The sequence below is a fragment of the Pocillopora verrucosa genome, chromosome 7 (genome assembly GCF_036669915.1).
Source record: "Pocillopora verrucosa isolate sample1 chromosome 7, ASM3666991v2, whole genome shotgun sequence".
NCBI lineage: Eukaryota > Metazoa > Cnidaria > Anthozoa > Scleractinia > Pocilloporidae > Pocillopora > Pocillopora verrucosa.
In genome coordinates, this window is record NC_089318.1 from 5,893,469 (window position 1) to 5,905,455 (window position 11,987).

Here is an 11,987-nt window from a genome sequence, read left to right on the forward strand (position 1 = left end):
AGCAAGTATGTCAACTTTTTGAAATCACTAATTTTGGCTAAAAAACGTTGCTTTCCGCCACACCTAAAAAGAGAGAAAAAGAAGAATGATTCAAAGATTCACGGAGTGGTCTATTCCAATTAAATGGCGAGTGATTTATGCTTTGTTTTTCATTAAAAATGAAGGTTATCACCCTAATTTCATTAAGAAGTGAGATAAAAGATATCGTTATGGTCAACCAAACGTCATGTTTCAAAGTCAATTTGACAAATTCTTGACAGCTTTCGCTCTTAAAATAAACCATCCCACCTATTTTTCGAGATCTTACTTCCTTTTATTTTCCATATGAAATGAAAAAGACCCTCAAATTAAGCTAGTGACAATTCGTCTTCGATATGGCGGACAACAACAGTGTGGCAACTCGACCGCCCTTGTTCCTTCTGGTCAAAAGTTCTCCGCATGTCTTCAACTCTTTTGTCGCTTTGTCTGTTTTAAATATTATCCTTTCCATCTCTGCCACTCTTGGAAATACGTTGATATTTATTGCGCTACGACGAGAATCCTGCTTTCATCCGCCTTCGCGCCTATTGATACTCAATTTGGCGATCACAGATTTGTGCGTCGGTCTCATCTCTCAGCCACTGGCAGCGCTGCATTCGATCTCTATTTTCACTGACCGTTTTCCTATCTACCAATTCACCGTGGAAGTGGCGTACATCACAAGTGCAGTTCTAAGCGGAGTGTCTCTCTTTATTCTAACCTTCATCAGTGTGGACAGATTACTCGCCTTGTCGCTCGGAATGCGATACCGACAAACTGTGACTGCCCCACGGGTCCGAAGATTTGTGATATTTTTCTGGGCGGTAAATATCGCAAATGGCTTTGCGCGATTCTTGAGGAATAGATATCTCTTCTATCTTGTTTGTCTCATAAGTATATTTATTTGTGTTGCTATTTCCACGTTTTGCTATGCAAAAATTTGCCAGACACTCTGTGCGCAGCAGGCAAAAATCCAGAACGTTTTAAACCAGGGACTTGAAAATAAAAACCCTCCAATGAACATGGCGCGGTACAAGAAAACCGTATCAAGCGCGCTTTGGGTTCATTTAACACTACTGATCTGTTATCTGCCATACAGTATAGTGTCAGGGTTGAAGGCTGTTACTGGTGATGTCTGGCCTGTCGCCGAGGGATTCACGGCCACCTTAATCTTCTTCAATTCATCTCTGAACCCAGTGCTTTATTATTGGCGCATCAGAGAAGTCAGGCATGCTGTGAAGAAAACGATCAGGCAATATCGATATCGCAGCGAGCAAACAAGTGATACTGGTTTAGAATGAGGACAAGTTTATGGAAACTGACACCTTGAAAATCGGGTTGCGTGAAAAAAAGCACGAAATTACTGCGGGAAAGCAGTTAACGCCAAATTTTTGAAGATCAATTACGATTTAGTAAGCTTATATTAATAATAGGCCGAGAGAAAGTCCTTGTGCAGTGCCTCCTTGACTGTGATGTATAGTCATAAAGCCATTTAGGCCGAAAGGGAATTAAACTGACGTCAGAGAAAGCTAGCTGGTTCAAAAATCTGCTTGGTTTTGAAGAACCTTACTCACTGAGTCGGTTATAGATGGTTATAAAAGTTGCAATTAGTTCAAACTAAAAAGGAAAAAACATCATGGAAAAGAGTATATAAATGTAGTGTGTATATATTTATATCCATTTAATTTGTAAATATGTATGACGGAAAAATTCTTAGTATCAATGAAAATTGATAACCCATAATTACGTGGACGATGAAAGATAAGGCTTATCCAAATACCATTGTAATTTTAGTCTAATTCATTAAGAATTATTAAATGAAAGCTTCCTCTAACCGTTCATTTTCCTCATTAATGCGAGTATAATAAATAACATTTCTAGGCAAAAAAAAAGGTTCCAGTGAGGATTGGAAATCGGTCCGCTGGACACAATCACACTTTCTCAGTACATACATCCGGGCAAACGTCGGGCATGCGCGACGGGATCAAATCTGGCCGACCGTGCAATAATTTCCCGCTGAGAATTTCAAAGGAACAACCAAAAAAAGTGAAAGAAAAAGAGGAAACAAAAGTAGACTTTGACACTTTTCGTGCACAAAGCCTATTCAAGTACAGAAACACCATTCTGTTCTAAGATTTACCCAAGAAAATACGCTTTTTAAACACCGTGACTTACTGGTTTTTGTGGTTGTTTGTAGCTCGTGTGAGACAACATGGTTCTGACAGACTGAAAGCAAGTCATTTAATCAGGCACGTAGTCATTACAAAGTTCACACATGCGCAGACGTGTGACCACTGTGTTATCTTTTACGTGTTACCCTTAGTATTTAACAAATCAATGATACCCAGCACTATCTCCTGGAGCCCGTCACTCGAAAATCCCGATAGTTATAGCTCCCGAGAGACTACTTTTGTTTCAGCGGGTTTACCTGTTTTAAGATTAGAAAAAGAAACAGAACTGACTTGTTTTCATAGCGAGGATCTATACTGCTATTGCCTATATTTCAATTTCTAAACATGGCCTCAGACTTGTGAAGTCACCGAGATTTGAGAGAAACAAGTCCTCATTGAAGGATCTTACTTAGGACCGACGCCAAAATATGGCCTCAGACTCGGAAGTCACCAAGATTTGAGAGAAACAAGTCTTCACTGAAGGATCTTCCTTGAAACCGACGCCAAAATATGGCCTCAGACACGGAAGTCACCGAGATTTGAGAGAAACAAGTCTTCACTGTAGGATCTTCCTTGGGACCGACGCAAAAATATGGCCTCAGACTTGTGAAGTCACCGAGATTTGAGAGAAACAAGTCGTCACTGTAGGATCTTAAGACCGACGCCAAAATATGTAATCGCTCGGCTGACAATTACGAGACGCGATAAGAACAAGAGTCTATTCGAAGCGCAGTGAATATCAAAGCATTTCCGAGAGTTACGCTGAATGAGAACATAATTTATTAAACCATATCGGGAAACCGCCTTGCCTTCTTGAGTGCTTTAAAGTTAAAATTTTCTTGGCACTTACATGTATCTAGCTGGATATTTCGGTAATTCTTACTTCACTCTTTTTGCCCCTTCTTATTTTGGTAAGCACGCGCCATTTCTACAAAGTCCTTTTCAAAAAGTTTTCAGACATGTTTGCTTTTGTTTAAATTATTTTTGGTACATAGGACAGAAATTCCAGCAGCCTCTTGACTGCCTTCTAATCTTTTAATTACAGGAAAATAGAAGCGATAAAGAGAATTTCAAACGAAATCTGGTGCTTCCACACAATACTACATTTTCTTTCATTCAGTCTTTTCGCTGTTACACATTTCCTTTTAAATTTTCTACAACGTGGGGTTATATCAAGGTAGCAATTTCTACTTGATAAGTTTGGGTATTCTCACTACTTGTTTACCAGATAATGTAGAGATATTTCAGGGAGAAATTACATGTAAATCACTACTGAGAGTATAAGGTTTAAGTAACAACAATAAAAGTGACATCTTAAATTCAAGTACATAAATTGTAGAGTTTAATAAAATCATATTACGGTTGGCCGAGGTGACCATATTGCTAAACAGGGGAAGAAAAATTTTTAGTTCATTGCCCACAGGACCAAGGCAAGAATGAATCAAATTTGACAGTCTAGTGGCATGATTTCCTTAATCATATCAATTGCAAGACTTTGAAGGTCTTTGGTGTATTAAAATCACCTTACTTCATGTAACTACAGCAAAACAGGAGGTGATGCTCAAGAGATTGGGCTTCCTTGATGATCAATTCTGAAGATCAAGCATAGAGCTCTCAAAAATTTAAAAGGAGAAGACAAATAAGAAAAGACAAATTGTAACATTATGTTGGTTTGTTAGATTACAGCAACAACCGAGGACTATTCCATAAAAATGTTCCAAGCATTCCACAAAATTTGCACAAACCTTGTTCCAAATAATGACTAAAATCGATCCATAGATATGAACCTGCCACAGAAGTTTATCTAAATGCATTGCACTCAAAACTAGGATATGACTGCTGTTCAAAATACTTTGATAGTGTTTCAATAGTGCAGAGATCAATTTGAAGCTTCAACACTTCGACTCATACCATGAAAAAACAACATTTATTGTATTACTGTATTGATTATTTTGCCAGATAAAGTTCCTCTAACAAAAATACAAAATGTTTTAAAGAGGCTAGAGTGACTTCATCTCAGAGTAAAATTACACATGAAAATAATGAATTCACAATTACTGACTGTCTCCTAGCCTGTTCCACGAGCTTGTTCCAAATGTTTGAAATGTTTTCTAGAACATCTCTCAAAAAACTACAACTACAGCCGTACACCAAGGTTTAACATTCCCAATACTGGCATTCATTATTGTTGTCTCAACTATTTCACTGGTTTTGCCTTTGTAAATCACAACAATCTCCATTCATTTTCTTTTTTTCCCAATGCTACATTGATTTTAAGAAAAAAGTGATATACTGAAAAAAAAGAAAAAAAAAAAAAACCCTAAAAATAGAGCCTTCTAACTTGGAATCACCACACAAACCTTCATTTATTAACAACAGACATGTGTCCAAGAAGCTCACATATACAGCAAGATTTATGGCACCTGCTTAACAGTTACTTGTCTGTTTGACTGTTGATTATGTAAATTGCCACTTAGGCAATCTTGTTTACAACTGTAGTGTGAAGTGAATTTAACTGTGTGGTCCACCTATCCAGTCCCTGGAACCTATCAACACTCTGTGTTGTTCTGTTCAGTTCAAGAAGTTGATTTACCTGATCAATGCGGCCATGAATGGTATTGTCAAGTATACATTGTACCAGAAGGCTTTCCACTTCTTCTGTATCGATGTTCAACTCTTTGGATATAAATGGAATGTGGATCCGTGTGTATGGCTTAATCAGCTTGATAAGCACTTGTGTCCTGATGTTTCTTAAGAGATCTTCAATGTGTTCCCTAATAAAGGGATCATCCATTATGTTCTTGCGGTTGGTTTTGAGAATTTTCTCAAACTCATTGATATCATCATTCTGGTAGGCACTGACAAGATTTGTCATGGCTAGAATCTCTGGGTCATTTTTGTAAGGTTTTGCTTCCTGAGAGTCAAAAGGGTTGATACCAGATTTCATAAGCATGTTGGCCAGGACAAGGTATTTCAGGCAAGTTGTGCGCCTTCCACTTCCAGACTCATCATAGTTCTTAAAAGCCTCAAAGAAATCAGTGTGAGCTGCTCCATAGTCTCCCTCCCGTAAGTGCATCTTCCCACCACACTCCCTGATCACCCCCATAATAAGAGGATGTGGAATGGCAGATTTGATGTGAAGGGACTGTTCATACAAAGCTTTAAGCTTCTTGTTATTTTTTTGTGCTGTGTACATCTGGATCTCCAGAGCATAAATTTCTAGCAATTGAGTTCCCTTCTTCAGATCATCTTCTCCTTCATCCGTCTGACAAGACTGATGCAGTTGTTTCAGGATTTTTGCCAGCTTAGTGAATTCCCCTCTGTCAAAGTACAACTTTCCTAGCTTTGTGTTTGTCTTAAACCACAGTCTATCATTCTTTGCATCTTTCAAGGCTTCCAGTGTGGTCTCATAGAAATTCTGTAGCAACTCCATTTGCTTTGAAGTTGAAATGTAATCCAGGATGGAATTAATAGACTTTTCAGAGTGGTTCCTTGTGACAGCACTCTTTATGTATGTGAGCAACTGCTGATAGCGGGTCATCATCTCATCATAATGGCCCAGCTTGAAGTTGATCTTGATCATTTGTTTCAGTGCTTTGAATCCCCATTCACCTTTTTCTGTTTCAAGATCCAAAACCTTCTGAAAGCTTTGCAATGAGGCATTAGGATCATCTTCTTTCAAGGCTTTGGAATTGTAGTACTGGTTTTCCAAATCCACGTCAGGCTCAGAGGCACTGTCTTCAGAGTACTCCAGGTCATAATCTTCATCATCATCACACATGAAATCGTCATCCATGTCCGACATTTCCAAGGAGCACTGCAGCAAAATCATAACTCATAGTAAGTAAACATCTTCACATCATGGCTTGGGATTGGTGTGAATGTAACCTTTATGATCACAGACCTATCCAGTCTCTGTTTTTAAGCTTTTTGGGGCTAAAAAATTTCTAGCTTTTCTTGAATAATTTATTCATCTTTTGAAGAAGCACAATTATGTGATTGGAAACCCTTTTTTTACAAACCAGTATCCTTAGGAATTAGTTTCTCATGCAGAAAAAGACCTGTTTTTCATTTCCCTTGATCCAGATTCTTTGGGTTTACTTAGGTACTGCCCAAGCCTACTGCTCTGGTTCAACCAGGGTGATCACATATCAGAGAATTCTTTAGCTACTATACTGAAATATTCTCTTGGTACTTCACCAATTAACTTAACAAGGTCTAACTGATGATTCTCCCCTCTAGCTGCTACACATCTCCTTGGAAATTAGTTATGAGAATTTGGTGCTAGAACAAGATAACTACCTGGTAAGTTTTAGTAATGTCATTACCTGTTTATTGAAAAATGTATGGATATCAAAGGGAGAAGTTATGTGTTAATCACTTCTGGGAGTTTAAGGGTCAAGACCCTATTCTATTTATTAAATTTCTTTGTAAAAACCCTGTTTATCTTTAAGAATATGGCAAAACTCTCCTAAAGCTGTGGTCTGACCTAATATCCAAACTAGCAGACATCTTCATAAAAGATTCCCTCCATTCTTGGTAAACTGCCTCATGGAGTTTACAGGTTTCAATTACTTTTTACATGCATGCAACCTCAGGATGCATGTTCTCCAAAGAAAACCTTGAAATCTAAGATTTCTGAGAAGTAATTTCCAGCATTATGGGTATCTGCTTGTAGGCTAAAGAGTTGACAATAAGAGGTCTTGTAGGCATTGGTAGACTACTGGTACCCCTTCTTATTGAAACCACTGAGATCTGAATCAAAGTCCTATGCTAAGTTGCAAAGTGTTGTCAAGAGTATTAGAAAATGAAAATGACCCAAACATGTGCCATATCATTATCACCATCATTAAAAATGTGCTGCTGAAGATAGGATTGCTGAGGGTCGAGTTGAACTATAGCCTTACTATTAGTAATTACTAAAAAAGTTCATACTTACAGAGGAGGAAGTCTGTTGTTCTCAAGAAGTACTTCAGGCTGGAAGAATAGCATTATGTGCAAGGGTTACAAACTGCTTTAGAATGTACAGGGAGATGTCTACTACCTTCAGTAATTCTCAAGTCAGATAATGCACCTCAACAAAATTATTCTGTCCCGAAAGATGGTTAAGTTAATGCAATTCATCATGCTTGAGAACTGTCAGAGAATTTAAACATCGAGAGAATGAGTCTCATTAAGAAGTTTCTTTTAAAGACATCTGAAAAGGAACCAGATGTTTGCAGAGATGCATTTGTTAAACCTTTATCTTAAATCTGTATGCAGCTTAGGAACGTTAAGCGTATAGACTGCACCTTCATCACCATCCATAAGAATTTAAATGGTCGGAGAATACCGTGAAACTAGTTCTCGCTCAACTTGGCACGCCCGCATAGCACGACGGTTTCTACCTGGATCCCGTTCGCCATTTTAACCGGAAAATTGTAAAATGTTTGCCGCTGTAATTACCCCACACTTACCTCAGTTTGTTTACTACAAGGAAGAAACCATAATACCTGTGTAAGATAGTAAAATACGACGTGAACGATAAGAAAAGAAAGCTTTGTCGATTAAAAGATTGCAAAAATAAAAATTTCCAGTCAGATAACTGCATCTCAACATCAAAATTCTGTCCCGAAAGATGGTATAGATGGATGCATTTCATCATGTTTAAACATCAACTTCTCTTCTTAAGTGTAAAAGAAAGGGATACGACTTACAATTCAAACTGCCACCGGTATATCGAAGAAGAATATCGAAAGATCACACTTTCTACTCAACACAAAGTCGCTTTACCCTCAACGAATTGTCCATGTGGAAAATTTCATAAGGGCCTGGGTGACAAAGCGATAACGAGGCTAACATGCAAAAGAGGCTGAGAACAATGCGCGGGAAAATCAATGAAATAAAAAACTGAAAAGGCGAAAGTAAAACAAAGAACGTTTGGACATGGCTACGGTAACGTCTTTACCGGACGCGGTAATTATTCATATTCTCTCTTATCTCGACTATCCTCGTTTGGTACGATGCTCAAGGGTTTGTTCACGATGGCACAGGCTCTGTTACGACCCCAGCTTGTGGAAAACTTTACGTATTCGGCCGAAACATGCTACGAACGTGGCAGCTGATACAGTCGCAAGGGTTGTCGCTCGAAGGACCAATCTAATTTCGAGCATCAATCTAACGAACTGTACAGGTGTAAAAGATGAGTCTTTGAAGCATATTTCCTTAAACTGTCCAAACCTGAAAAAACTGTATCTAAATGGATGTAATTTAATTACAGATTACGGCATTTTCGCTTTGGCGCGCAATTGTGATGCTTTGGAAACGGTTTCGATACCTTTGAAGAATGTTTCTGAGAGGGCTCTCTCTAATTTGGTTAAAAATAACTCAGGTTTACGGAAGCTGTACGCTTACTCCATTGCGGTCACAGAAAACACAATCAAGGTAATTTCATCAGGATGTCCTGAACTTGAAAAAATGATCGTTTACGAGGCTTCCTTGGAGGACGATCAGAAAAGTTATGCTGATGTTTTGACCGATCAAATGATGCGGCTTTTGGCAAATGGATGCCGAAAATTAAGAAAGTTGACCCTCAGGTATAACCAAGTATTGGTCAGCGACAGGAGTTTGGCGGCGTTAGCGAAAAAATGCCGAAAACTGGAGTCTTTCGTGATCGATTATTGCGACAAAGACGGAGGAATAACTGACTTTGGAGTTTGTACAATAGCTCACTTATGCCGAAATTTAAAATGCTTGAACATTTCCAATGGCGTCATCACCGATGTGTCCTTGATCGTAATTGCTGATCAACTGCCTTTTCTCGAGGATTTGTCGCTGGAATTTAGCGAAATTACCGATGTAGGAGTGTATGCGCTGATGAACAGATGCGAAAAACTAGCAAGGCTTATTGTCCATAATTCGGATAGTATTGAAACAGGTATTACCGACAACACTGCTTGCGTGATCGCGAATTATGCCAGCGATGAGTTTCGATCATTGGGCCTTGGGTTCGCGGATATAACGGACGAAGGACTAAAAACGATTTGTTTCAACGTGGAACTTTCGTTTCTGTCCATAAACGGTTGTAGTAAACTCACTTATGAAGGTCTTAAATCGTGCTTTTGTTATCTAGATTGCTTGTGGAATTTGGATATTTCTTTCACGGACATTGTGGGCAAAGACGAACAGCTGTTGGAAATAGGAAATTCTCTACCATGTTTGGAAACACTTGACATTACGGATTGTTTCAGCGTTTCACAAGAAAGCGTTAAGGCTTTCAAAGAAAAATTTCCTCACTGTAAGGTAAATATGTAGGAATCAAAAACGACCGGAAGGAAAAAAGTTGAAACTTCTTGTTTCTACCTGTTTTATTACTCATCGCAAAAATATTTCTTTGTTAAGGTCGAAATTACGTTTTCCGTACTTTGGGTATAGCGTTTGATCGCTTGCAAATAGTTAAGATAATATATTTATCTATAACAAAATATTTAAGCTTGCTTTTGACAAATTCATTTAGTTTGCCTGTATAAAATGTTTCCTTTGTCACAGAAATTTCATATTGAATAGCAATCAAAATTCAAAGGTTTGATCATTGCCCATGATTTGAGCCATGTTTTTTTAATGAAACGACAGTATGTCAGTATTGATACAAACAGAGAAATGAAAAAACTACCTGGACCGAGTAAAGTAAAGTTTTTACTTGAACACTTGAAAAATGCTTTGGTTTCGCACCATGTTAAGTCACGTAAAACGAACATTGTGTGTTTCTGTTTCCATATTAGGAGTTTATTTAATTAAACAAGATGCCTTTAATCTCAAAGTCAACATACTCTCGCCAAAAGACCTTTATAAATTTGAAAAGAAGAGGATTAAAAAAACCTTGTCTTTTACTCTGAGTTTGTAAAAGTTAGAGGTAATTCTCAGAAATATGTTTTTCGGCTGAGTCTTGCATACATTTTGGTCACCTGCTTTCCTTCTTGACAAGCTCTATCACATATGTAAATATATGTGTGTTATTATGCAGATTTTTTGGCAGGTACATACACATTTCTTTTCTTCTCAAATATTCAAACTTTGATGTATGTTTGGATAGCTGCAGCAATGATGTGCACGTATTAAGGCAACATATATTTTTTTTTTGTGCTGTCAACAATAGATATATTCTTTAGGTAAACTGAACCAGCAGTTTACAAAAAGTACTCTTACAAAATAAGGTGGAATTCAACAGTGTAGTCAAACATTGTTGTATTTGAAACACTGAAGGCAAACTGTTTGAAGACAAGGATCTTGTGAACTGCAAATTGAAGCAGCACAAAAGAATGTTTTGATTCCAGATTCCATGTGGAGCATTGTCGTAAACATCATCTTAGAGTAAATATGGTTTAATATTTTCCCATTTTATGACCTGTATTTTCTTACAAAACTTATGTTAATTTTACTGCCTTGACCCCTGCTTTATGTAGGAATTTTTTATCAAATTTGTTTGCAAATTGATTAAATTGAACAAAGAAAAGACATCTCTGTGTACCAATCTTTTAAGAATGTTGTGAGAAACATCACATCGTCCACAGCTGATTAAAAAAGATTCAGCAGCTCAAATATACTTCACATGATAATTTTTCCCATTGTACCCTGCAACAAAGGCTGATCTTTCAGGTGACCTAACTTTGTATGTACAACTCTTTAAAATTGTGTTTGAAATGGTCTGGAAGTCTTTGTATTGGTTACTCTGACGATGTTGATATAAACCTTCGCTTTTGCATTCTTACCAACAGAGTGATTTATTGGTAAAATGTCCTTGTTTAGAAATGGGAAGTGAGCCCTGAGAGGATAAAAAGTAAATATTTGTAGTAATAAGGGTGCCACCTGCTGGTGTTTTTCATCAACTACCAGTTTCTTTCCCTTAAACACAACAGGGAACTTCTGTTTCTAAGCATTTTGCATTTTTCTGTAGAGAAGGCAGGTGGCATCAGTATGTGAAAAGGGTACCCGAAGGCAGCTGTATGGGATAAATTCTTTTTAAATTATGAATTAAGTAATAAATAAAAATGATGAAGCTTAGTAAACAACAAGAAAAGGAGCCAAGAATGCGTGAAATGTCAGCAATTTTCAAGAGACTTTTCTTAAAAGAATTCCCTTACCCATCATCTCAATGACATTTATGTACTTATCAACAATACAAGAAGACTATCACTGGTTTTTTAGTTGCTGTTGGTTTATAAGCAATATTGCCCTCAAAAGATTCTCTCATGGGGTTGCCAAGTCTGCCATCTTTTATTAAAGAGTAAAAAAAAATAAGAACAGATTGTTTTCCCAAGGCATGGGAGAACGGTTTTTCTTTTTCTTTTTTTGAGAATGTATCATTATGGAAGATAATTTTTAGGTATTTCATCCTGAGCATCACAAGACTTGCACAAGTCCTCTAAAATCAAGTTTCATAGTTTTATTATGGATAGATAGTTTAACACGAATAACTAAGTTGCAGCCAAAGACTGAATTGAAAAATTATTTACGATATAAATATAGTGCAATTAAAACTAGGGCTATTTGCAAAGGGTCTCTATATAATTTAAGTGCTCTGTACAAATTATGGACTCAGTACTCTACGCCAAAGATGCAATGATCATTGCTCTAAGCTATTCAGTGGCATCATCAATTTGAACAATCACAGTCTTGCCCACCTAATACCCCCATGCCATCAAGGCTTCTATAGCTTGAGAAGCAAAAGAACTTTCAATCTGCCACCATTTCACACCAACTGTTTCAAAATCTCATTCATCCTGGCCATGTGCCATTGAGCATATAAAAATTTATTTTAAT

At 37.4% G+C, this 11,987-nt stretch overlaps 3 protein-coding genes across 3 annotated transcripts; 2 read left to right on the forward strand and 1 right to left on the reverse strand.

Moving 5' to 3' along the window:
- Nucleotides 1–374: 374 nt before the first annotated feature.
- On the forward strand, nucleotides 375–1,778 carry LOC131798477 (histamine H2 receptor). The gene has a single exon (XM_059116163.2). The coding sequence runs from the start codon at nucleotides 375–377 to the stop codon at nucleotides 1,317–1,319; it is 945 nt and encodes a 314-aa protein (XP_058972146.2). The 3' UTR covers nucleotides 1,320–1,778.
- A 2,303-nt stretch (nucleotides 1,779–4,081) lies between these two features.
- LOC131797792 (COP9 signalosome complex subunit 2) lies at nucleotides 4,082–8,004 on the reverse strand. The gene is made up of 4 exons (XM_059115486.2): nucleotides 7,886–8,004; nucleotides 7,646–7,681; nucleotides 7,129–7,166; nucleotides 4,082–6,006 (listed from the first exon to the last, which is right to left on the reverse strand). The coding sequence occupies exon 4, from the start codon at nucleotides 5,992–5,994 to the stop codon at nucleotides 4,663–4,665; it is 1,332 nt and encodes a 443-aa protein (XP_058971469.1). The 5' UTR covers nucleotides 5,995–6,006; nucleotides 7,129–7,166; nucleotides 7,646–7,681; nucleotides 7,886–8,004; the 3' UTR covers nucleotides 4,082–4,662.
- Nucleotides 8,005–8,089: 85 nt separating this feature from the next.
- On the forward strand, nucleotides 8,090–11,553 carry LOC131796664 (F-box/LRR-repeat protein 20-like). The gene has a single exon (XM_059114303.2). It carries the CDS (start codon nucleotides 8,115–8,117, stop codon nucleotides 9,480–9,482), a length of 1,368 nt encoding a protein of 455 aa, XP_058970286.1. The 5' UTR covers nucleotides 8,090–8,114; the 3' UTR covers nucleotides 9,483–11,553.
- The last annotated feature ends 434 nt before the right edge of the window (nucleotides 11,554–11,987 follow it).